Source organism: Hyaena hyaena, unplaced genomic scaffold (genome assembly GCF_003009895.1).
Source record: "Hyaena hyaena isolate Hyena2069 unplaced genomic scaffold, ASM300989v1 scaffold_19, whole genome shotgun sequence".
Taxonomy (NCBI): domain Eukaryota; kingdom Metazoa; phylum Chordata; class Mammalia; order Carnivora; family Hyaenidae; genus Hyaena; species Hyaena hyaena.
The window spans coordinates 888,448-915,509 of NW_024080651.1; the positions used below are offsets into that span (position 1 = coordinate 888,448).

The 27,062-nt window shown below is 46.9% G+C and overlaps 1 protein-coding gene across 1 annotated transcript in view; it reads left to right on the forward strand.

The window, feature by feature from the left end:
• The window catches only part of MYO18B (myosin XVIIIB), a 244,133-nt gene that overhangs the window by 203,850 nt on the left and 13,221 nt on the right, over window positions 1–27,062 (forward strand). Inside the window, exons 39-41 of the mRNA XM_039225943.1 lie at window positions 3,242–3,372; window positions 11,572–11,616; window positions 12,998–13,132. Coding sequence (XP_039081874.1) covers window positions 3,242–3,372; window positions 11,572–11,616; window positions 12,998–13,132 — 311 coding nt within the window. The remainder of the gene's footprint in view (window positions 1–3,241; window positions 3,373–11,571; window positions 11,617–12,997; window positions 13,133–27,062) is intronic.

Genomic DNA, 27,062 nt, shown 5'->3' on the forward strand with positions numbered 1-27,062 from the left:
TGCTCTCTTCTCATCCCTGGAGCCCACGAGCTGTAAAGAGCTGTTACCAGCAAAACCTGAGACCTGGCCGCCCATCTCAGCTCTGTCCTCTCCCGGCTCCATGGCCTCCCACAAGCCATCCCACTGCTCGGGCCTCGCTTCCCTCATCTCCCAAAAAACATTCGCCACCTGCCTAAGACGGCCCAGTCGCGGACTCAGGGTAGCACCTCCGTGTCTTACGAAGATGCAGATGCGCCGTCTCCTGGGAGAAGGTGGTCGATTCTGTCGCCCTAGGAAGGGGCTGAGCTCGGACGAGCACTCCCGCAAGCCACAGGGACTTCGCAGCCAGCCATTTCTCTGGGTGTCGTTAGGAGCTGCCACGTGGGCGTCCAGAGGCAAGGACCTCCTCAGCCGGCCCCCACTGTGTGTTATGTCCTCTGACAGCCTGCTGGCCTCCTGCCTGGGGGCCCCTGCCTCGGACTGTCTCTCACTTTGTCAGCACCAAGATGGGGACCTCACAGCCGGCAGCCTCCATCAACTACAGTGCACTGCCAGCTGCCTGTCACCCCCTGCTGCCATTCTCCATGCCGCTTCTCTGCTCAGCTCTGCTCAGCCCTTGGGCTTCTCGGTTTTTGCCTCCTCTCTCTTTCTCTCTCTCTCGTTAAAACTGGAAAAAACTCAAGTCAGATGAAAGGCACAGACTCACAATAAACACAAATGGCTGAGCCGCTCTGCAAAGGAGAGCTGTGCAGTCCCTGTGATTGGGGAGCAGCCCTGGCCCTCCCTGACTTCCACTGGAGGGGGGGGCACATGTAGCCCCAGAAAGATCATTGGTCTGGGAGCGCAGGCAAGAGCAGTCTTTACATCCAGGCTCTGCATCGTATTGCCCTGAGTGCCTTCACTGGCCTCCATTTCTTCATCCACAACACTAAGAAAACAATCCCTGGCTCAGAGAGGGGCTGTAAGCTGTTTGAGGTTGCACAGCGGTAAGTTAAATGGACATCTGGGGACTGTGCTTAGGTCTGACCCTAAATCTTTTTTTTTTTTAATGTTTTATTTATTTCTAGGAGAGAGACAGCGTGAGCAGGGGAGGGTCAGAGAGAGAGGGAGTCACAGACTGAAACAGGCTCCAGGCTCTGAGCTGGCAGTCAGCACAGAGCCCGACGTGGGGCTCGAACCCACGAATCGCAAGATCATGACCTAAGCGAAAGTCAGACGCTTAACCGACTAAGCCACCCAGGCGCCCCTGACCCTAAATCTTTCCCACCCTCAGCTGTTGGTGTAGATGTGTTCCTTAAAACAACAGTCGACAAGGGACACCTGGGTGGCTCAGTCAGTTAAGTGTCTGGTTTCGGCTCAGGTCATGATCTCACAGTCCATGAGTTCGAGTCCTGAATTGGGCTCTGTGGAGCCTGGAGCCTGCTTTGGAGTCTCTGTCTTCCCTTCTCTCTCTGCCCCTCCCCTGCTTACACTCTGTGTCCGTCTCTCTTTCTCTCTCTAAAATAAACATTAATTTAAAATATTTTTTAAAAGTTGACAAATAATCCTTTAGAACAGCTTAAAAGAAAAATTTTGTCTATAACACCCCCCTCCCTTCATCCTCATCTGTAAATGTTACCAACTTCCTAAGTGTTTTTCCAATTGCATGCGTGTTATTTGCAGACAGACAGGGACACACCATTCCTCTGTCCTGTGCCGTTTGCTTACCATCATCCCGCAGAAGCATTCCACGCCGCCACGGCCCTTATTCCTAATGTGAATGTCTGCCCAGGAGTATCAAGGTGGCACACCATGATTCCCCTAACCGTTCCCTGTTGTTGGGCCATGTGGCTGCTTTCAGCCTCCTCCTTCCTTAACACCTCTGCTTGAAGCATCCTACACAGACCTTACTCTGCCTTTTGATTGATTCCCCCTGGGATTACGTCCTGGAGGGTGGGCTTCTGGGCTTAACCCGAGGTTTCTCAGACTGGGCACTGTGGACATTTGAGCGAGGTAATGCTCTGAGGAGGGGGCCGTCCTGTGCATTATAGGATGCTGGGCGCTATCCCTGGTCTCCACCTGCAAGATCCCAGTAGCACCCCCTACGCCCTGCCAAGTTGTGACAACCAAAAATGTCTCTAGGCATCGTTCAGTGTCCCTGGGTGGGGGGGGTGCAAAATCACCCTCAGTTGATAATCTTTGCTATAAAGGTAGGGGGTGGGTGAAATCTGTTGCAAATGGAAGGCAGAGGTTTTCCTGAGTCTGGACAGATCCGATTAGGGTAGTGTCAGAGGTGAGAGAGATAAGCCCTCGGAGGAGAGTCACATGCACCGAGCTGGAGTTCCAGCACTGCCGTCAAGCCTTTGATTCCCTGGGCCTCAGTTTCTCGTCTGTGAAATGGGAGCAACAATGGTGAGCCACCTGCCGGGCTGGTGAGCAGGAAGGGAGTTCATGAGGGCAAGATGCTCAACCCAGTGCCAGGCACAGAAAGACCTTAGTAAATGAAAGTGGTGTCAGCGTGCTCTGGGAGGAGCCCCGCTGGATTGTCTGTCTGTCCATCTTGCAGCCTCTGAGGATGCAAAGGTGGGAGAGTTGGCATGGCCGAGTTGAAAGGGAACCATTCTTTTTTTTTTTTAAAGTTTATTTATTTTGAGAAAGAGAGAGAGAGTGTGCACACTTGAGTGGGGCAGGGGCAGAGAGCGAGAGAGAATCCCAAGCAGGCTCCGCACTGCCAGCACAGAGCCTGACATGGGGCTGGACCTCACAAACCGTGAGATCAGGACCTGAGTCGAGATCAAGAGTGGGATGCATACCTGCCTGCGGCACCCAGGTGCCCCACGAACCATTTTTGTCTGCTCCCCAGCCGACACCGATCTCCCACTCCAGTTCCACCCCCGAGGCAGACTCGGCTTCCAGAACCAGCTGCAGTGACCGTTCCGCGAAACATACATTGGTCCATGCATTCACACGTCCATTCGAGGTGCACTGCCTGGTGCAAAGTCGGGGGTGCAGGTTCCAAGCGTGGCTCTGGGGTCGGACACCCTGGGCTCAGAACTCCAGCGTGGATGGGTGAGCTCTGCCGTGGGCCGTGCCCCGGTAGCCCCCCAAAACATCCTGTTCTCTATAAAGTTCAGAGCATCTATCTGAGGGTTCATAAGCCTGTCTGTGCAGAGTGAACACCTCAGGGGGCGCCCACCATGTACTAGGTGCTCAGTGAGCACTCAGCTCAGCCCAGTGTGTGTCTTGCACAAGGCCAACGTGTGCTTGTGGTCTCTGCCTTCAGGAGAAGTATGTGGAGGAGCTGGCAGCGGTGAGACAGACGCTCCAGACAGACCTGGAGACGTCCATCCGGCGGATTGCCGACCTGCAGGCAGCTTTGGAGGAGGTGGCATCCAGCGACAGCGACACAGAGAGGTAACCCCCGGGGGCGGGCGGCGGGTGCACCTGCTGTACTGTGCCCTGGGGTATTCTGCAGCCTTTGGTCACAGGTCCTCCGGGGAGCCGCAGATGCGGGGAGACCCGGATGCGTTTCGTGGTGGGAGGGATAACTGGCTGGCTCGTGTGAGGAGGGACAGGACGCTTGCTTCCCCTCCGGAGTTAGCATCTCCTGTTTGCCACGGAAACTGCTGGATCCAGCTCTCTGAGCCTTCATGGAAAACCCTGGGGAGTGCCTGCAAAGTGGGCTCCAGTTCATAATCGTGGCCAGTTACACGTCCGATCTGGGCCCACTTCCTTCACGTGTAAAGTGGACATAACACTTCAAACCAACCACATGAAATGGCCAGTTGCTGAGCACTCTTGACGGGCAGGTGGACGTTCCGTGGGCACAGCCCACTGCCTACCGCGTAGGACTGTCAGAGTCAGATGGACATCACTTAGAGCTGTTCATGCGCTCTGTGTACGCGCCGTGTTCGTGCGCGGAAATGGACATCACTTCACAGAAGCAATGACTGATTCAAGGAGGCAAGATGAGCCAGCAGGTGATAGGCCAGGCGTCTCAAGTTCAATGTCAGGGCTTCTTTCTCAGAAGACAGGTTGCTTCCTACCACCTCCACTCAAGTCTCCAGCTGCCATAGGCCAGGGGTGGGCAGTTCAGCTGGAGGGAATTTGGGGTGTCCCAGGTGGCCACAGGGGCCCAGGCTGTCCAGCCCTTGCAGGGGGCCCATAGTGTCCTGTCCCCCAAAGCTGCCTTTGGAACCTTGCCGCGTTACTTCTGGAACCCACAACTGCCTGTCCCTGTCCAGCCTCTGCCACAAAGCCTGGCTGGCAAAAATCGTTTCCTTTGCGATTGCTTTGGGAAGAAACAGGGCGCCTTGACCTAACCTTCAGGTGCGTGCCCTCCTTACACACACCTGCGTGGGGTGGGCTGCATCGGCCACTGGTGTCCCTCGTGGACTTTGTCTCTGTGGGCGATGGTGTGCGTGGCAGCCAGATGACCAACTATCAGGCCGTAGAGAGCAGCCCTCTCCACTTGCGCGAGGACCCCGGAGCAGTTCCAGGTCACACAGCAAATTAGCACCACGGAGCGAGTTAGAACCCAGGGCTGCTGCGTTTGCTACCCTAGACCTTTGCCTGTCGCCCCTCCTAACAGGTGAAACAGGGACAGCTGCTGACCTGCAGGAAGTGTAGACGTGAGCTGGGCGGTGAGGGAAATAGCGTGCGAATCAGCTGCGGTTTAGCCAGTGGGAGGAGCCGGTAGAGCGGACCATGCCTAGTTAAGGGGAAGAAAAGCCCAGAAGGAAACACGCCAACATTCTGATGAAAGGCATTACTGGTGACCTAAAATTTTGTTTGATTCAAGCTTATTTACATTTTCTAAAACTTTTGAAGAGAGGGAGGCACAGAATCTGAAGCAGGCTCCAGGCTCCGAGCTGTCAGCACAGAGCCTGTTGCGGGGCTCGAGGCCACAAACTGTGAGATCATGACCTGAGCCGAAGTCGGACACTCAACCGACCAGCCTCCTAGGTGCCCCTGTGTACCTGTTTTTAGAAGGTGAACGCATCCTTTCTTTGATGCGGTTCTGGGCTGGTCATACGCTGCTCAGAGACGTGTAATGTCAACCTGTCCCATGCACTGCCCTCCCCTGCAGTTTTCTTAGTGTCCTGACACAGTCACATCTGTGATTATAAACCCGATTGTCGATATAACCCACCTGACGCTTGAGCTGGTTCTTCCATTAAAAGAAACATTAGTGCTTTTGCATTAATTATAATTTGAATTAATGCTGGTATATACTAGTACTTTTTTTCTTTCGCCGAGGAGCAAAACTTTTGAACCATTTTTACTTGCGAAGCAAGAGATTGCTTTTCTTTTCTTTTTGCAAGTTTCTATTTTACTTCCAGTATAGTTAGCACACAGTGTTCTATTAGTTTCAAGTGTACCATATAATGATCCAACCATTCTGTACATCACTCAGTGTTTGTCATGACAAGTGTGCTTAGTCCCCATCACCTATTTTCCCATCCCCCCACACATACCCCTCCCCTCTGGCACTCGCCAGTTTGTTTCCTGTAGTTAAGAATCTATTTCTTGATTTGTGTGCGTGTCTGTCTCTTTTTTTTCCTTTGCTCATTTGTTTTGTTTTTTCCATCCCACATATGAATGAAATCATGTGGCATTTGTCTTTCTCTGACTTATTTCACTTTGCATCATACTCTCTAGCTCCATCCCTGTCATTGCCAAGGGCAAGATTTCATTATTTTTTATGGCTGAGTACTAGTCCAGTGTATACATACACCACTTCTTCTTTATCCGTTTATCCATTGCTGGACACTTGGGCTGCTGTTACAATTTGGCTATTGTCAATGGTGCTGCTATAAACACAGGGGTGCATTATCCTTTCAAATAAATGTTTTTGCATTCTTTGGGTAAATACCCAGTAGTGCGATTCCTGGATCATAGGGTAGTTCTTATTCTTAAGTTTTTGAGGAACCTCCATACTGTTTCCCACAGTGGCCGCACCAGTTGGCATTCCCAACAGTGCAAGAGGGTTCCCTTTTCTCCACATCCTCGCCGACTCGTTTGTGTTTGTGATTTGAGCCATTCTGACAGGGGTGAGGTGCTGCCTCATTCTGATTTTTTTTTTTTTAGTGTTTATTTATTTTTGAGAGAGAGAGAGAGAGAGAGAGAGCAGGTGATGGGCAGCGAGGAAGACACAGAATCCGAAACAGGCTCCAGGCTCCAAGCTGTCAGCACAGAGCCCAACGCAGGGCTCGAACTCCCAAACCGTGAGATCATGACCTGAGCTGCAGTCGGTCACTTACCCAACTGAGCCACCCAGGCGCCCCCCTCCTTGTGGTTTTGATTTGCATTTCTCTGATGATTGGTGATGTTAAGTACCTTTTCATGTATCTGTTGGCCATCTGTAGGTCTTCTCTAGAGAAATGTCTGTTACTGTCTTCTGCCCCCTTTTAATTGGATTAGTTGGTTTTTGGGTGTTAAGATTGCTTTTCTAATACATGAAATTTATCAGCAAAATCAATGAAAGTTATAAAAATAACAAAACTGGAAAGAGGCACAGGGTTGCGCTTGCAGGTGTGGGTATAGGCTCAGCAGAGGTGTGACAGGAAGGAAGGTGTACATTCCCTTGACTGGGGAGTGAGATCCTGGTGGGAAGGTCACAGAGGGTCACAGACATCACTCCAATCTTAAAGGGACCCTGCCCTCACCCTCATCTTGATAGGAGGCACGCTTATCTCTTTCCGTTCCGGGTGAAAAGCCTCATCCTCACCCTCTGTTCTGATCCTACTTTCCTGAGCTCCAGACCCTGGGTCCCTGGGGAATCCCATCTGAACCCCGGCTTCCTGTCTGCGTTTTCATGACCTTCTGTCTCACAGGACTTGGTCCTGACTCTCTGTCCTGTGACTTGGATTGGACCCAGCCACAGAACAGAGACTTAACCAGTGCCATGAGAATGGGGGGGCCCTGGGGTGGGGGGAATTGCCCACAAAGAAGTCTCAACACATTTTGGAGAACTGATATGGCACAAACCTTGTCCCCTGGCCACGCTGCAATTAACATGATTATCAGCAATTAAAGTCATGCCCTGCCAGGCTTCAGGGCCCCAGCTCCTCCCCGGGGTGCCAGCGTCTCCTCCTCTTCCCCCGTCCTGACGGCTCCGCACTGTACTTGCTTCTTAATTGTCTCATCTCCTGGGGTATGAGATTTGGATGGGAGCCCGAGGGACCTCTCCAAACTGAGCGCTCAATTAGGACTCACACCCACCCGGCGGGGAGAGAGAAAGAACGTGTGTGCACGCGCGCTGGAGGTAAGGTTCTTTAAGAGACTTGTTCAAATTTTAAAAAGTCACATTTCCCCATGTTGGGAATTCAATCCAAGCGTAACGGGCCTTCCAGGCTGGAAACGTGGTTACGTGCCCACAAAGCCAGGTAGCCTGTGCGGCGGCATTGAAACCCATGCCTTCCTGCACGCGCACTCTGCGCTGTGACTTCAAACGAGGCGTCAGCCTTCTCTGATGAATGGGGGAAGTGCTTCGGGCTGTTCCCCAGGGGGCGTGGAGCACCTTCGTTACTCCTGAAGGGAGAGATGCGTCAGCTGACGGCCCCATCTGTTCCTGCCCCAGAGTCTGGGGCTGCTCTGCCCGTCACCTTTCTGGGGGCTTGGGGGTGGGGCGGGGGGAGTGTGGAGAAGCCGATGGATGACCTCTGGTTCCTAGGTCAGCTGGGAGTGTATCAATTCAGAGACCAAGGCTCTAGAAAGGTGCCTCCTGTTGCTGTGTCGTGTGTGGGTTGCGTGTTCCTCAGCCTGGGTCAAATTAGGCTGTAGTAAGAATAGGAAGATGTGGGTCAAACCAAAGATGGCAGCTGCCACCACAGGCATAATTTTGAGTTACTTTATTTATTAGTGGGCCTCGGGCTCCGGCCAGACTGTTAACAATATGCAGACTCAAAGCATCTCTCCTTTGCTCTGAGAAGGTTGGTGCCCCATTCCAATTACAACATGGCGCCCTAGTGCAGGGTAGCGCATGTTTAAATGATGCCAGAGAGGCCATCTGGCCTTCCCAGAGTCCTTCTAGCCTGGAAGGCCTGGATCCAGGAACTAGTGGGGTTCACGGGGAGTCAGGACTCCAACCTATTTTACCTCTTCCCGCCTTAGAAGAAATGATGGCAATTGGGTTGGTCGGCACTCTTTGCTAAGGACCCACTTTGTGCCAGGCCACACCACCTACTTGTCTTACAACTGTTGAGGCGGGTGCCCAGTTTATGGACGAGGACACTGGAGAGTTCAAGAAGTTGAGGATCTGGCTTGGGCTCACACAGCAAGCAAAGGGGCCGCCATGATTTTCGGGCTGCCCCCCCCACTCCCCTTGAGCAAACTCTGCTGTCATGCCCAACATACCCCATCTTCCCCCTTTTTCTCGTCACAGCCCTTGTTCTCCACCTAGCAACTGGCCTGTCATTGTGGTGAGTGTGTGGCTGTGTCACTGTGACCCAGGGCCGATGCATTCAGGCGTTACTTCCCAGGTTGTGTGTACGTTTAGACTGGAGTTGTCTGACAAAGACTCACGCTAAAGGACTACAACAGAAGACATCTCATTAATTATCTTGCTTAGCAGCAAGCCCCTGTCCGCAAATGCCTGGCATAGTTCTTTAAAAGCCACGTGTGCCAACATGAGAGAGAGAACCACTGACTGGTCAGGAGACAAGGCTCTGTCCTGGCTGCACTGCCAAGTAGACTCGGACCAGGTCTTCTGCCCTTCCTGGGCCTCTGTTTGCCCAATCAACACATCAAAATCATCATCATCATCATCATCATCATCATCACCATCACTATCGCCTTCATTACCATCACTACCATCATTTGACGTTAAGATAGGAGGTACACTGGGGCGCCTGGGGGGCTCAGTCTGTTGAGCGTCTGACTCTTGATTTTGGCTCAGGTCATGATCTCAGAGTTTGTGGGTTTGAGCCTTGCATTGGACTCTGCACTGACGGTGGGGAGCCTGCTTGGGATTTTCTCTCTCTGTCAAATAAATAAATAAACATAAAAAAAAAAGACAAGAGGTACAGTAAAAAAAAAAAAATAGGCCAAAATGGAACTTGCAGCACACTCTTTCTTCATAGGATAAAAGTGTCAGTGAGTTTCAAACTCTCTCTTAAGTAGAACCGTACTTTTTTTTTTTTTTTATGCCAACACAAACTCCTATAGAAAAGTCTAGCTTAGGATGGAGTGCAGAAAGAAATGAAAGCTTGGGGTCAAGCCCCCCTACTTGGTGTCTTTCCCTTAGGAGCCCCTGTGAGGTCTCCAAGAATGCAAAGGCTCTGTAGAGTGTGGTGTACAATTCCAGTGTCTGTCAGAGCCAGTAATCCATGGCTTCTAAAGAGTCAACCTGGTGGTGATTTCTACCCATCTGATTCAATGAGTCTCCAGTTCACACAGAACAAAATACCTGCTTCTGCCTGAAAGCGTTTCCCATCCCCCTACCCAAGCTGAAGACCACCTCAGAATGAGGCTGTTAAGAGCCTTCTGCAATTTCTCAGACCGTAACGTGTGATGCAGCTTCCAGAAGCCCTTCTCCACCCAGCCTCTTTATTTTAGACATACTCAGGTTGAGAGCTTCTAAAATGGTGGGTACCATGGAGTCCAGCCTGGACATCACGCTTGGCCTGGATGGTAATTCATCAGGAAGTCGACAGGCAGAATGACTGGCAGACCTTGACCTTAACCTCAGAAGTTCCATGAAAATTCAGTGACATGAGTTCACAGGCAAAAGCAACCAGTGCACAGATTAAAATCTCTATAGAAACGTAGGATTATTTTCCATAGGGCTTCATACCTCTATCTTTATTTCTCATGACTGGTTCTTTTCCAAAGTCACAGGATTAGAAGGCACAAATAAAGATCACTGAAATCTTATGCTCTTACGAGATGGCTTCTTAAGATTCTTCACCATTTTTTCCCTGCATGGGTATAAAGGGTATAACAGTCATTGATATAGCAATGGTGGGTCGTGGCTGCTGCCTGCTGATTTCGCATAGAGAATATTGGCTTGGAAAACCCAGTTCTTTCTGTTAAGGCAGAAGCCAGCACTGAGATTAGCTACTGTAATAGTCAGAGTCTGGCAGGAGCCAGAGGCTCACCCCAATGGATTTAATAAAGGGACTATTTACAAAGATATGGGCCTAGTGTAGAGACCCACCAAGAATGGCACAGCCCCAAGGGCTAGTAATACCTGGAAACAGGTAGAGAGGGCTTCTGGAAGCCGTGGCTCTGGCTTTTGCTTGAGGGCTGACACCAACACAAGGAGATAGGCAGTAGGAAGAATTCTTTTCTTTTTTTAATTTATTTTTATTTATTTTGAGAGAGACACAGAGACCAAGCGGCCTGGAGCCTTCTTGGGGTTCTGTGTCTCCCTCTCTCTCTTGCCCCTTCCCCGTTCATGCTCTGTCTTTCTCTTGCAAAAATGAATAAAAATTTTTAAGAAATAATAAAATATAAAAGGCTAGAAAGTAAATATGTTAGGCTGTGGGGGCCACATGATCTTTCTTGCAACTACTCTGCTATAATGAGCAAAAGCAGTGGTGCAAAATGGAAATGAGTTCGTGTGGCTGTGTTTTAATAAAACTTTATTTATAAAAAACATTCATAGGTTGGATTTAGCCCATGGCTGAAGCTCATTGGATTCACAAAGCATTGTCTGAAAGAACTTTTGGTCTGGCCTGAGCCCTGGGGCTAAAGGGATGAATAAAACATATTCTTGGGTCATGAGGGGCTCTTTGCAGCCTTGTGGGGACAGATAAATATGAATAGGAGCCCCAACACTGACAGATCCTTGAGGGAAGGGACCAAGGAGCCACAGGTACCTCCCTTGGAGAAGCAACCAGGTTTTCTAAGGAAGGAATTCTCCAGATTCCATGCAAAGAACAAAGCGGGCAGCCCTGGCTTGTGAAGCCAGGACTCAAATGAGGTCATAGGTGTCTGAGGGTGTGGCTTGGATATCTACACCCACACACTGGGCAACTGCATTCTGGTTAAGAGCATGAGGTTAATAGCTCCTACAGACCTGGAATTCAAAGCTATGTGACCTTAAATGAGGGTGTCATTCTCCTCATTCACTAAGTGGATAGAGGCGGGATGGTTAGAGGAGATCACATGTAGAGCATATTTGTTGAATGAAGGGATGCTCCCTAAAGAATAGCTACCACTGTAATTAGTCTCGGAGTTTCCCAGAATGCTCTGGAAAGCTGGCCACCTGCCCTCTTGTCTTATTCACTAGCACTCACAAAGAACATAAAGCAAATGCGTGGCTTATTGACAATAATGACGCTGTTAATAATAGCGGCGCGGTTGTACTAAAACAAGAGCAGTGATAATGGCTGCCGCCTTTTAATCAACACTATTTATTTGTCAGGAACCATGCCAAGATGTTTATAAGGGTTATCTTGCTTAGTCTGCTCCACAACTCCACCCCATTCGTCACCATATTTTACAAAGGAGCACGGGGCGGGGGGGGGGGGGGGCGGTGTCAGAGAAGGCAAGTGACTTGCCTGAGATCACACAGGGGCAAAGGTTGGAAGTTTGTCTAACATCAAAGACCATGTTATTCCCCTGGAAGCACAAGGATGACAGACTCTTTTCTGTGTCTCTTCCTAGTGTCCAGACAGCAGTGGACTGCACCAGCAGTGGCCGAAAAGAGATGTAAGTTGACCCTGAGTAGAATTGAGCAGTTGACATTGAAACCAAGGACGAAGCCAAGAGCCCTTGGCTCTCTGTGTCCAGTCTGCAGAGGAAACATGCATACCCACTTGGAGAATTACTAGCAATGCCATGATAGCTCTGACTCCATGGTCTTAACATATAGCACTGGGGACATATTATTGAACTGTGCAACTCCTTTTAGACAGAGAAGCCCATGACTTATCATACCACTGCCCCATCAGATACTTTCAATGGCTTCCTATTGCCTCAGAATAGACTTTTTAGACTGACATTTGAGCCCACACATACCTGACCCTTACTTCCCACTCTAGCTAGGACTCCTATTTTGCATATCATCCATGCCCTGCCCATTTCCAACCTCCATACCTATGTGTATGCTGTTCCTTCCTGCTCAAATTCCTTTCACCAGGCCCTGCATGGCCAACCCCTGACCTTGAAACAAGTTGTGGCTCAACTATCACTACATGATGCATTCCGTTACACCTCCAAAAGCAAATCAAGGCTCCCTCCTAATTCTTCTACTTTCTATCTCTTTTTGTGGCATTAATAACTTTCTCCTTTATTTTGTGGTTATTTCTATAGATGTCTACTGTGGTAAGGTGGAGTCTTAAGGACAAGTTCAATGTTGGGTTCATGTTTATAGCACCTTCCCATGGTGCCTGGCATAGAATATGCTATCAACAAACAAATGAATTTATAGACAGATACCAATATAAGCATATATAGATGCAGATATCAAAATAGATATATAGTTTTAGATATAAATATTGATAGATATAGTTGAGTGAATATATCAACTAGAAAACAAAATAATCATTGAGTACCCACATCAGTGACAGGCCCACATAGCTTCACCCTGTGCTGCTTTCAGAATTAGGGGACATAAAAGCAAAGGCTCTGTCTACAAAGACATTCTGGTTAAGGCAGGCAAAAAGTTAAGACTTTCACACTTGACATATTCCATGGACTTATCATTTGGTATAAAATTCAATGCCAAATTTTCCTCTAAAATCAGAGTTGCCTCAATATCTATATTAGAGTGTTTATCTCCCCAAGGAAGAGCATCAGTTAGTAGCATGGGCACTGGAACCAGAGAAACCAGAGTTTGCATTACAACTTTATCACTAACTAGGTGGGTGACCTTGGCCAGACCCAAGTGGGCCTCCCCAAATCCCACTTACTCTCATCTATATAATGGGAACAGCACTGGTTCTCATCTCTCAGAGATGGTGTTGTGAGCACTGATTGACGTTATGGATGTACAGTACACATGCTTGGCTTATGCTTAGGGTCTAATATCTAGTTATTGCTGTTACTGTGGTTGTCATTGTGTTGACAGCATCCTGTCTTCTGGTTCTAGAGATAACGTCTCCGTCCTCAGCTCCCAGCCAGAAGGGAGTCTGCAGTCCTGGCTGAGTTGTACTCTGTCCCTGGCCACAGATACCATGAGGACCCCCTCGCGACAGTCAGTCAGCAGCCACTCCCTCAGCCCCAGGTAAGAGTATCTCCCTGCTACCTCTGGATGTCCAATAACTTGAAAAATCTCATCCTTGAAAGATTGTTGCTCATGTCTTCCACTTTCTCCAGCGTAGGCATAGTCTTGGACAGTTTGAGCTATGACCCTGCCACTTCTTAGCTGAATGACTTTAGGCAGTTCGATTATCTTCCCTGAGCCTTCATGTCCTCATCTGTGCAACAGGAAGTATAATTGTGTTTACTTCTCTAAACAGTTAAAATGATGAGGATCTAATGCAGCCCTTCCTACAGCATGGTTTTCAAGATGATTTTTTAAAAAGCGTGTGGTGAACATTTTTTAAATAACTGTGGATTTATTATAGTCTCCTTCTATCTAAAGCAAGCCCTACTTGTTTTCCACTTATGGATGGTTCTGGATTTAAATTTTTCTTTCGTAAACATATTCACTTAAGTGTTTCTGTATTTGAGTTTGTTGTTGTTGTTGTTATTTTAATGGCGAATCAGTATCTTTGACAGTAAGGCTGGATAATTTCTCCCTCAGAGACTTTAGCTTTGTTCTGAATGTCAAGGTTTTATATTTTCCCCACTACAGAGGGTGATGGATTCAGTTGCGGCCTGAGATGAAACTCTCGCAGATCTGTAGGATTGCCAACAATAGGTTCCTTCAACAAACGGGCCTCGGGATGCACCCTTAGTTTAGGGCTTAAATCCATCATAGCCCTTGTTTTTCAGCCTCGTTTCTCTCAGCTCATTTGTTTCAAGGACGGCCCTCTTGTAATTAGGAGCTAATGGCCATACATCAGAAATTACGGATTAAGCAGATATGTAATTAAGATGAAAGGCATGCTGCTTTTGAGATAACAGAAGAACCAATGTGATAAGATTGAAAGAAAAGTCAGTGACTCGAGGAGCCAATGCAGACAATCCCTTCCTGACTTGAAATGTGTTTGCTCTGAAGGAGGGGGCTGCTTCTACAAAAATAAGGGGATGGAAGTTCACACTAACCTTTCAGGCATATTCAGCAAATGGCAAATGTCTGACGCACGCCTGCAGATCATCTTAGGCTGAAAAACTTGACGCGGAAAATATCAAAGAGAGGCTCCAAGAGTGCAAGGATGCATCAGGGGAGTTAATTAAAGCAAAATTATCTGATTACTGCTCTTAATTAAAAACAAAGGCCCATATGCAGAAAGGGCCACCTCCTCTGTGAACCCCAAAGGATGAAGACTTTTTCTCTCTTGATAAGTAAACGCCCTGTTTTTCCACATTGGCCAGTGTGTAAGGCAGCAAAGCAGAACAAGGCAGCCATAGCAGCATGTGAATGCTCCTTATAATATCTGAGTGGTGTAATTATACTCATACAGGCATTCTGCGTTTTATTGCATTCACTCTACCACACTGTCAGATATGGTGTTACCTACAAACGGGAGCTCTGTCAAGCAAGTCTACAGGTGCTGTTTTTCCAACCACATTTGCTCTGTCTCTCTGCGTCACATTTTGGGAATTCTTGCCACATTTCAAACTTTCCCCTTATTACTTTATTTGTTATGGTGATCGGTGATCCAGGATCTCTGATGTTACCATTGTCATTATCCTGGAGCGCCACGGAACACACTCATATAAGCGTTGTGTGTGTTTTGATGCCTCTACTGGTCTGCCATTCCCAACCCCCCTCCCCCTCCTTGGGCCTCCTTATTTCCTGAGACACAACAATATTAAAACGAGGCCAATGAATAACCCTCCAGTGGCCTCCAAGTGTGCACGTGAAAGGAAAAATCACACATCTCCCCCTTTAAATCAAGAGCTAGAAATGATTCAGCTTAGCAAGGAAGGCACCTCAAAAGCTCAGAATGGCTGAAAGCTGGGCCTCTTGTGCCCAACTCTTAGCCAACTGGTGAACATGAAGGAAAAGTTCTAGAAGGAAACGACAAGTGCTACTCTAGTGAATGCATGAATGATAAGGAAAGAAACAGCCTTACTGCTGATCTGGAGAGAATTTCAGTGGTCTGGCTGAAGCTCAACCCTGACACAAGACTCCCTTAAGCCAAAGCCTAATCCAGAGCAAGGCCTGAACTCTCTTCCATTCCATGAAGGCCAAGAGAGGTGCAGAAGCTGCAGAAGCAACGTGTGAAGGTAGCAGAGGTTGGTTCATGAGGTTTAAGGAAAGAAGTGTCTCTGTAACACAAAAAAGCAGGGCGTGAAGCAGCAGGTGCCCATGTAGAAGCCACAGCAAGTTATCCAGAAGACCTAGCTCTGATCATTCATGAAGGAGAAGGTGACTACACCAAGCAGCAGATGTTCGGTGCAGATGGAAGCACCCACACTTGAAGGGCATTCATGGCTAGAGAGGAGAAGACAATGCCTGACCTCAAAGCTCCAAGGGAGAGGCTGACTCACGTGTTAGAGGCTAGTGCAGCCGGTGTCTTTGAGTACAAGCCAGGGCTCATTTACCAGAATCCGAGGGCCCTTAAGCATTATGCTACATCTACTCTGCCTGTGCTGTGTAAATGGAACAATGAAGCCCAGAGGACAGTACATCTGCTTACAGCATGGTTTCCTGAATATTTCAAGCCAGCTGTTGAGACCTACTGCTCAGAACTAGAAGATTCCTTTCCCAATATTCCTATTCATCGGTATCACACCTGGTCACCAGGAGCTTGGCTGATGTGGAGAGGTACGACGGGATTAATGTTGTCTTCGGGCTGCTAACACAGCACCCATTCTGCAGCCTGTGGAACAAGGAGAAATGTCTATTTTCAGGTCTTATTATTGAAGAAATACATCAGAAAGTCTAGAGAGCTCCCATAGACAGGAAGTCCTCTGATGGATCTGGGCAAACTGGAAACCTTCTGAAAAGCATTCACCATTCTAAAGAACAGTAAGAACATTCTTGACTCACAGGAGAGGTCAAGATAGCGGCATTAACAGGAGTGTGGAAGAAGTGGATTCCATCCCTCAAGGAGGACGTTGAGGGCTCAAGACTTGAGTGGGGGACGTAGCTGCCGATGGGATGGAGACAGCGGGTGGGCGGGGATTGGAAGTGGAGCCTGAAGATGGGACTGAATTGCTAGAAACTCGTGGTCAATGTAAACAGGAGGAGTTGCTTCTCATGGATGAGCAAAGAGAGCGGTATCTGGAGACGGAATCTTCTCCTAGTGAGGATGCTGTGAAGACTGTTGACACGACAAGAAAGCATTGACAATGTCCTACACACATAGTTGAGAAAGCAGTGGTGGGGTTTGAAAGGACAGTCTCTGATTTTGAAAGAGTTTCTACTGTGGGTAAAACGTTATCAACAGTCGCCTGCTGCAGAGAAATCATGTACAAAAGGGAGAGTCAGCTGACATGGGACACGATGTGTGGCCTTATGCTAAGAAACTGCCCCAGCCACCCCAGCCACCCCAGCCTCCCCAGCCTTCAGCAACCACAGCCCTAGTCAGTCAGCAGCCACCTCCATTGAGGCCAGACCCTCCACCAATAAAAAGATGATGACTCGCTGAAAGCTCAGATTTTAGAGCAATAAAGGTATAATTAAGGTACATGCTTAATTTTGCCTTTTTAATGTTTATTTTTGAGAGAGAGAGAAACAGAGTGAGAGCAGGGGAGGGGCAGAGAGAGAGGGAAACAGAATCAGAAGCAGGCTCCAGGCTCCCAGCTGTCAGCACAGAGCCCAACACAGGGCTCAAACTCGAAGACTGCAAGATCATGACCTGAGCCGAAGCTGGAAGCTTGACCGACTGAACCACCCAGGCACTCCTTAAATATGCTTTTTAAAAGACATGATGCTATTACACACTTAATGGACTACAGTGTAGCAGTGTAGGGCACACCTAATTTTAATGTGCACTGGAAAGCCAAAACATTTATTTGACGTGCTTTATTGAGATACTCACTTTATTGCGGGGGTCTCGAACGGGACCCGCAATATCTCCGAGGCATGCCCGCAGTAGGGCACCAGATAAGGTGCCACCTAAGTGGTTGAACCCTCACTAGAATGGGAGGTGGGAGGCTACAGTGGTTTCGGTACATGAACGAAAGTCACAGCATGTTGATTCCATCCCTCTATTTGCTCCTTTGCGGCAGCGAGATCTGGGGCAAGATCTTTCAACTGCTCCGTCCGTGTTTCTTTGTGGATAAATCTGGGTTGTTGTCAGGTTAACGAGGTGATGCATACATTTGTCTTCATTCGGAGCCTAGCACCTAGAGAGAGCTCAAGAAAATTAGCTTTATTCGCGTCAGTATCTGCTTGATGCCCAGAGCAAGCTCAGGAGACAGACAGTACCCCCATGTTACAGGGGCCCAGAGAGAGAGGGGACAATGGATTTGGGCACAGATGCTCTTACCCCAGTTCCTATAACTGTGCCTCAGGCAGCTCTCACCCGATCCTACCCCCCCCCACTTCTATTCGTCTCTCCCCTTCTGAGGCCACAGGCTTCTCCCAGGACAGCTCAGAGCAGCGGGTGCCTGCTTCAGGGACAGTGAAAGGAGAGGAAGCAAGGAAGGGACCATAAACTTCTTGTCTATTGTCTTTATATCTGTATCCCTGCGGCTGACACCCAGTGCGTGCTCAGTGAATGTTTGCCACATGACCAACTGACCACACCATCAAGGTGGGAACAGAAATATTAACCATACTTGGTCACAGCTCAGCACTGACTGGGAGTCACAGAGGGTGGGTAATTGATCTGCATCCCATAGCAGGTAAGTGCAAGAGCTGGTATTTGAACCCAGGGTTGAATCCCTACAAAGCCTCTGTTTGTATTTGCCATGGCTCTCTGACATTTATCCAAGACGAGGGTGCAGATTACGCATGTGCAGTATTGACTGGCAAATGAGTGTCCTTAATATTAAAACTGCACCAGGATTATTATTCGACATTCAGCAGCCATCCAAAAGATGCCTATTGAGTGCCAAATCCCATGGCATTAATCCCTAAAAATTTTGAGCACTGTCCTTGGAATATGTTTACAATTTAAAGATGCAAGAACTTTTGAGTTAGAAGGAACCCCTAGGATTATCTGATTATCTGATCTGTTCATTATGCAGACGGGCAACGTGGAGGTCTGGGGAGGGACATATCGTACCCAAATGTATAGTAAAATCCTGGCTTGAAGCTCAAGTGCCTTACAGCAATTTGTAATTGCACAGGTAATCTATGAATACTTCCCCCCTTCAAGAACTTGAAATGTAACAGAGAAAGCTAAAACCCTCTTAACCACAGTGACCCCAATCTCAGCTCCCTTCCTAAAGGTATCCGCCATCTTCAATTTGGTGTACACCCTTCCATATCTTTCTCTGTGGATTTTTAAACATAGACGTGCCTGTAACAAACATAAAGCATACTTGTGGGCTTTTAAAATACCTAAATGATATGATGCTTTATTATGTACGTTATGCTGTACATAAATCCTGACAATGTGCTTCTCTCCCTCGACATCCCTCAACAATATGTTTTGGCGATCATTCCTTATCACTATGCCTAGGTCTATGTCATTCTTTCAAAGATCTGCAAGGTAAACCACGGCTTCTTTAATTAAAGTCTTATCATTTTGCTTTTAGCTGTTTTCAAGGTATTTGCTCTGAGTGTTAAAGCATTTAAAAACACACACATTTGGGGCACCAGGATGGCTTAGTCGGTGAAGCATCTGACATTGGCTCAGGTCGTGATCTCACAGTCGTGAGATCAAGCCCCACATAGGGCTTGTGAGCTGAGTGTGGAGCCTGCATGGAATTCTCTCTCTGTCTCTCTCTCTGTCTCTCTCTCTCTCTCTCTCCCTCCCTCCCCTGCTCACACATGTACACTCTCTCTCTCTCTCTCTCTCAAAATAAATAAATAAATAAATAAATAAATAAATAAATAAATATTTAAAAAAAATTTTTTTTTAATTAAAAACACATACATTCTTATCCATATGGGCAGATGATTCTACTACCACCAGATGTGGGTACCAGCTCACCTCAGGGTCTTTTCTGCCAGGAGGCTGTACGGAAGTAGAGCCTGAGATGCCCGTGTCCCTGGCCCCATGCTACCTGGCACGTCACAGGGCTCAATACATGAGTCTCTTGGATGCTTCAAATGTGACTGAGAAAGAAGGTCACTTTAAAAACAGGGGAGAGAGAGAAAGCAGTCTTCTGCCAGAAAAATAAAAGCATTCCCTGCATTATTTATAAGGGACGTCAGCCCAAGAGAAATACACCTAGAGCCTTATGATTTACAGGCCAAGAACCGCACAGCTGCCGCTGATAAATGCAGGAGCTTCTGGAGATGGAGACACTAAATTACCTTCATGGCCCCCAGAGGGGAAGTTTATGGGTTCGGCGGTGGCAGTAACACTTGGCTCAGGAATCTCTCTTAACACCTGGCTGCAGGTGGTGCCAGGGCCATCCAGGGACGGTCCTCTCGGCCCCTGCTGAGGGCGGGACCGCTCTGCCCTGCTGGGAAGAGCGTTAAAGCATGAGACCTCTCCTCGCTTCCCTCTTATCTTCGGGGCACATCAGGCTTTCTGAGGAGGGTCCCCGTTTTACCTCCCCAAGCCCAACAGACCCCCGGCCTTGGTCTCTCACACCATCCTGCAGGCTCCCTGCCCCGACAGGCATCGACTGACCCAGCAGAATAGACTGCGCAGGTCTTCTTATGGGTCCGTCATCTCTGTCATCTTACTGGACGATTATTCCAAACCACCCCCACTTAACCTTCTGCCTCCGTCCTTAGAGTGAGCTCTATGGAGACACCCCCGAAACTCTGGGTTCATTCCAAAAAAGACCACTAATGGCCTTCACTTCTGTGGTGTCTATGAATTCATCTCTATCTGCCCTCCATCTTCCCTCTCATCTCAGAAGACGAGGTCTGGGCGTTTCGGCATCGATTTTGCACCCCACACTCCCCCGCCCCTGCTAGCTCTCCGGTCCACCTAGTTTCCCCCCTCTCTCCCATCCCTTCAAGGCCCCATTCCTCTTGTCCTTCACAAGTTAGAAGCATCTTGAGGTCCTCCCCATCCTAATGGTGTGCTCCCTGGTCACCCTGCTGCCCCACTGAGGTCTTCCTTTTTCTCTTCTTTGGAGCCAGGCTTCTTCAGTCTGGGTCCACATGCACCATCTGCACTCACATTTGTGCCTCGTTCCCTACGACCCAGAGCCTGGCCCCACCACCCCCTGAATCCTGCCTCGGCACGCAAGCAGACCCCCAAGGGACAAATTGGGATATTCTCCAGTCTTGATCCTTTTTTCTGGACTTATCCCTCGCATTGGCAACTGCCGAACCTTTCTCTGTTTTCTTCACCTCTTAGACGTTTCTGCTCCTTGGAGCTCCTCAAACCTCTGGTCTCTTCCTTGCCACTCCCAGTCCCTAAATGTGTGTGTGGGCGGGGGGAGGTGGTTCACAGGGTGCTACCTTCACCTGGCCATGTTGCTTTCCACCTGATCCCAGATGATCCTCTTGTGAGTTTTAACTCCCCCACTGCAGGTGGGCAAACCCCAAATTTAGACCTCCAGCTCTTACATTCTCCCACATTTTAAATGTAGACATCGTATCTCACTGTCTGCGGAGAAGATAGCCAGCCACATGGCTCCCAGGTGTCCTAACTCAGCATATCTAGGAGGAAACATCTGTCTTCCCACCCTCTCTGTGTTATCAGTGTCGTTTGGCGGCTCCCTCATTCATAAAGCCACCCAAGCTGGGTCTTCTCAGACTCTCATCCCTTCTCTTTCATCCTCATGTTCAACAGATCCCCAAGTCTTGTTTATTCTGCCCCGCCTCAACCTCAACATTCTTGGCCCTCTCTGCTTCTCTCCATCCTCACCACCAGCACCTGCAAGTCAGACTACCGTCATTTCTGCCCTAGAGGCTGACAAAGAACTTCCAAAACCATCCTTCCCTGGTCCCTCCTCTATGCTTCAGCCAGGATGATGCCTTTAAAATGAAAGTCTAGTTGCAGTGGCTTCCTGTCTTTTACTTCAAGAGTCAGTAAACTCCTGCCTGCAGGCCAAAGTTGGCCCTCGACTTGATTTTGTAAATAAAGTTTTATTGGAACACAGCCTTGCTCACGTTTTTGTTTTTGATTTGACATATTGCTTATGACTATCTTTTCACTGTGATGGTAGAACTATCACAGCTGTAATGGAGGTCAGATGGCCTTTAAGCCAAAAGTAATCATCATCTGCCCTTGACACAAAAACTTTGTGATCTTTGCCCTCCAGGATAGAACAGGATTCAGACACCTTAGCAGGCTTACAGTACCCTCCATGATCTGGCTTTTGCTTACCTTTCTGGTCTCATTACCTTCCATATATTCTTCATATTTTGTGCCCCATATGGATTATAGCTCTCCCTTATAACTATGTTCTTATCCCCTCTTTGATCTTTTGTCCATGATATTCCCTCTGACTAGACACCCTTCTCTTATCTCTGTGCTTAGCAAACTCTTACTCATCCTTCAAGACTCAGCTCATGGGTTACCTGCCTTTGGAGGCTTACCCGATGCCCTGGCTGGGTCAGGTGTACTGCCACCACAGTCCTATGGACCCCACACATCCCTCTCCCATGGTGCTTACCATATTACATTGTGCTTATCTGTTTGGGTATCTTTCTCCCTCGTGGGGCTGTGAGCTTTTTAAGGAAACAAATCTCATCTTTTTCTTCTTGCACATCAGCACCAAGCACAGTGCCTAACACATAGTAGATACTCAATAAATATGCATGGAACAAATGAATGACAGTGGATAGATGTTAGGTGGCCCCTTGTGAGAGTGATTTGAAGGATGATGCTGGTATCAACACCAAGGGTGGATTTTCCAGACTGGTTGACGCTTTCTAGCAATGATGGAATTTAGAGGGGAATACTCAAGGTCTGGGCCTCAGCTCACCCAGAGTGCAGACCGAAGGCAGAGGCGAGTGGTGGGCACTGCCTTACACCAGATCTGGCAAAGCTCTTGCAGATACAATTCAAAGGAGGTAAAGGGGAGACAGCAGACTTTGCAAGGTGGTAGACCTGGCTTCTAATCCAAACTTATTAGCCACTTGAACATGAGCTTGTTATAGTGTCTGAGTCACAGCCCCTCATCCAGGATTCTATCTCTTTGGCAGAATTAGAGAATTAGCAGTGAACAGCTATAGACTGGTCAGTCGGTGGAAGCCTTAAAACCAACCTGGTGTTTAAGAGACAAGAGTTGTTCTCTTCCACCCTCCTTCTGTGTTCCCTGGCCAGGTTAGGTGGTGCCGCTCTGGGAGGCAGGGATGCTGACAAGCAGGACTAGGGAAACCTATAACCGGGTTATAATAATCTCACATGCCGGACACTGTGGAAATGGGCCGGACTTGCAGCAGAAAACCATGAGCACAAAGGAGAATCCCTTGCCAATGAAAGTAGAATTTCAGAGAATGGTTTTTAAGTATGTTGAACTTAATATGTCTGAGGGCATTCAATTGGAGTTGTCCAAAGGTTTTGAACTCTAGTCTGGATCCATAGAGATTCCAGGATTTCTCTGCATAATGTAATTGTTGGGATTTTGGTGTGTGTGTGTGTGTTGGGGGGGGTGTAATAGATGGCATAAAACCCAACTCAAACTGGCTTATACAAAATGAAAAATAGTATTATCTCATACAGCTTAGAAACCAAAGGTAGATATAACTTCAGGTCTTCCTGGATCCAGGGATTCAAAAATGATCATGGGTATTTGATCCCTCAGCAACCTCTCTGCTCCATTCTTCTCTACATTGGCTTTTCCTGAGGCAGCAAGATGGCGGCCAAGACCTTCAAGCCCATGCTTGCACCACTCCGAGTCAAAAGTAAAGAGAGCTTCTCTCTTCTAAACAATTCCACAAAAATCCTGAGCTCGGCTTTCATTGGCCCAAAAGGAATCACACGTCTGTTCCAAACCAGTCAGAATGGATAAGGGGAATGAAAGAGCCTTTTTTAACCTTAGGTTCAAGTTGCTGTTCTCACCTGGTTCTGGGAGATCGAGTTATTCCCACCCAAACCACAGGAACACTGGAGGAGGAAGGGTTTCCCCAAAGGACAACAGAGTGCCTTACCTGAAGCAGAAGAATAATAGTGGGTAGATAAGTTTAGTACAAATAAGCAAAGCAAATGTTCTCCACCAAAGGGAAGTTTGAATTATGGGAAATGGATGAGTAGGGACAGGAGAGGAGACTGAGAACAGAGAAAACATATTCATGTGCTTGAAGTCCCCATTTGGTAGCCTTGGGAAATCCAAATAAAATTGTGCAGACCCTGGTCAGAGACTTTCTTTATCCCTAAATTTCAATGACCAATCTATCACCACATAATTAGTGACGCTGTGTTTTGAATTTATTGCCAAACATGGCTCTCCACTGTTGCTATTGGACTTGTACCATATTGCAATGTGAGCGTGGAGATTATTGTATAAATTATTCTCACTCACATAATCGTCGTGATTTTAATTACTGTGTAATCTTTGCTAATTACTGTTGTATGTATCATTTGCTTTGGTGCCGATTTAACACAACCGCTGTTCGTTTGGCTAAATGGTGGAATGACAACTTTTCCTTTTTCTGGGGAAAATTTGCTTTCTGTAAACATTTGCAGCCCTATACATGCGCGGCTTGCAGCTCTTAGTTTAAAAAAGAACAAGATTGAGACACCAACTTCCTTTCGCCCCGTTGATTTGTTGATTTTTTCTACGTGGGATGAGGCTGGCTTGAATTAGTAAAAAGGTCTAAATTACAGGGTATTGTTTTTAAAATAAAGTCGTATGCCTTTCAGGGAAGTGCAATTACTCTACTACAGAAAGGAAGGCTAGATGGGTCACATGAGGCCTGCTTAAATGATTAGATAAGATTCATTTGTAATTAGTTCATTAATTATGTAAATGTGAATGGATGGTACTTAGCGTTAAAAAGAGCTTGTTCTCAAAGTAGGTTAAGCATCCACCGCTAATCTTATTTCAATAGTACATTTATTTACTGCTCTCTGCATTCTCAGAACTGGAGCTCAGGATCATTTTAATCCGTCCTGAATATACTTAATGAATAGGCCTCTCATGAATATGGTTTTATGTCTTCCTAGGAGAAAAGGGTTCTATGGCGTTTTACCAGTATTAAAAAGATTGATGGAAACTGAAAGCATTTAAGTGCAAACACATTTACCACAGACCCAAGGCTTGAGCAAATAGAACCGGAAGTCTGGCTCTGCCCAGGAATCATCCTTGGACCCAACCAGATTCTTGCACAGGTTTCCATGCAAAGGGGGGCTATTTTCTATCTAAAACTCCAGGTCTCGAATGGTGGATCTGTGAACCTTTCGGGAATTTTGAGGTTCATCTCATTTAGCTGCCAGGTCTTGTAAAATCCACTTGGATTCATCACTGATGGTTCAGAACATTCTTTTGGAATCTATGGTTCTCCCGTTGAGCTCTATGTCTGTGACGTAGATCCATTATTGAAATACACATCCAGGAAAGTGCATCTTTAAGAAATTTTCCAGAATCGCTCCTCCCTGTGTCATTACTACTCAAATCAAAACCAGATTATCACAGGTGCCCCTACAACCTTCTTGTGGCTGCTCAAGTCATGCTCTCCTCCTTCCTTGAAGGTAACCACCATCCTGACTTCTAACACTATACATTAGATGGGTTTTGAACTCTATCAATGGAAGCATCCAGTAGTAAGTGCTCTTTGGCTTCTGGCTTCTTTCTTTTAATATTATGATTTTGAGCTTCATTCATACTGTTGTATGTGACAACATGTTCTGTTTTCTTTGCCCTATAATATAGAACCACGGTTCTCAACTGTGGTCAATGTTGCACCCCCCCTCTCCGCCAGGAGATAGTTGATCATGTCTGGAGACATTTTTGGTTGTCATAACAGAGAGAGGTGCTACTGGAGAAGCCCAGGATGCCTCTGAACATCCTATGATGCACAGGACTAGCCACAAAGAACTATCTCGTCTAAAATGTCAATTATGCCACCACGGAAAAACCCTAGTCTATAATATTCCATTGTAGAAATATAGAATAATGGTTCATTCACTCTGTTAATAGGCGTTTAGGTTGTTTCTCGTTTATTACTAGTGTGAATAGCACTACCATGAGCAATCTCGTACACATCTTTTGTTGCATGGATTTAGATTTCTCTTGGGTGTATATCCAAGAGTAGACTTGCTGAGCCACACGTGTATTTTCAACTTCAGTAAATATTGTCAAGACTGTTGTAACAACTTACATTCCTGCCAGTAGGGAACGGGGCTTCCATTTGCTCTGCATTTTTGCTAAGACTTGGTTCTGTCATTTTTTTTAACATTAGCTATTCTGGCGGATATGGGTAGGGTCACCTTTTGGGCTTTAACTTGCACATTCCTGATAAATAAAGCTTTTCATGTGCCTAGCTGTTCATTGGGATATCCTCTTTGGCTAACTGTCCAATGAAGTCTTTTGCCCGTTATGGTTTTTCTTTTGGGTTGTCCCTTCTTTATTGATGTGTAGGAGTCCTTACTACATCCTACATGTAAGTCCTTTCTTGAGTATGTAGATCCACTCCACTTGGTAGGATGTCTTTTTCACTCTCTTGTGATTTATCTTGACAAACAAGTTATTCATTTCAATATAATTGAATTCACAATATTTTTCCTTTATGGTTGGTGCTTTTTATATCCCATCGAGGAGTTATTTGGCTAGTCCCAACTTATGAAAATATCCCTCTGTGTTTTCTTATAAATGCTGTATTGATATACCTTTTATATCTAGATACGCAATTCATCAGGAACTGATATTTATGTTGTGAGGGAGGGGTTAAGATTCAATGCCATATAGGGGCGCCTGGGTGGCTTAGTCGGTTAAGCGTCCGACTTTCGCTTAGGTCGTGATCTCGCGGTTCGTGGGTTCGAGCCCCGTGTCGAGCTCTGTGCTGACTGCCAGCTCAGAGCCTGGAGCCTGTTTCAGTCTGTGACTCCCTCTCTCTCTGACCCTCCCCTGCTCATGCTCTCTCTCTCTCTCTCTTAGAAACAAATAAAAAAATATTTAAAAAAAAAAGATTCAATGCCATATAAATATACGATTAATTTAATCTTTTAAAAGATATCATATTTCTCACATTTTGACATTGTATCATCTTCTATTAAATCAAGTGATTTTGTGTATATTCTAGACCCCATTCAATTCCATATTTCTCCTTGTCTCCCTTTGAGTTGATTTAACATTGCCTTAATTCATGTAGCTTTGTATGTATGTCTTGATATCTGAATTTGTGTTCCTTAGATTAGTTCTTCTTCTTCAAGATCAGCAAATGACTCTAGGGGGAAAGTGCCACAGAGCTGGGCTCACTTCAACACTCTTCTGTCGTTCCAGACCGTAACCCATTAAGTCTTGGCGGCTTTGGTGCTCTCCGACGCCTCTAAATTTAAACTTAGCTTTTCTAGTTTTTCTAGGTGCAGATTTTCTCTGATACAAGCTCATCTATCAACTTTGGAAATTGAATGCTGAGCCAGACTTTTCTACTCCCTTTGCTCAGTAAACATTTCTTCTTTAGTTTCCATGCCTAAGATGATGTGAAGGTTCATTTGTATTTCCTTCCAGTCATAATGTAGTGAACCTACTTTCCTTTTTAGACTTTAAGATTCTGTACTGCAAGGGAGCATGGATTCAGTAAAGGATGTATTACTGAATGAATGTAAGGAGGGCTAGCTGGATGGATGGTTGAATAATTTTCACTCTCTTAAAGTTATATTTTCATGAGGAACTGGGTGCTTTTATGAATACGTCTAAGATTTTTTTTTATAGTTATTGCCTTTGTACCATATTCCGCTGCGACAATATCTACTAAAAGTGAAAGAATGCCTTGAGAATGTATTTAAGTGTGTTGGACCCAAGTTGAATCTCCAGTCCAATTAGAGATTTTAATGCCTTTACATTTCCAGTTCATCCTTTCAAAACATTGTGGAAATTGTATCAGAAGATCAAGAAGTATAGACCCGGGA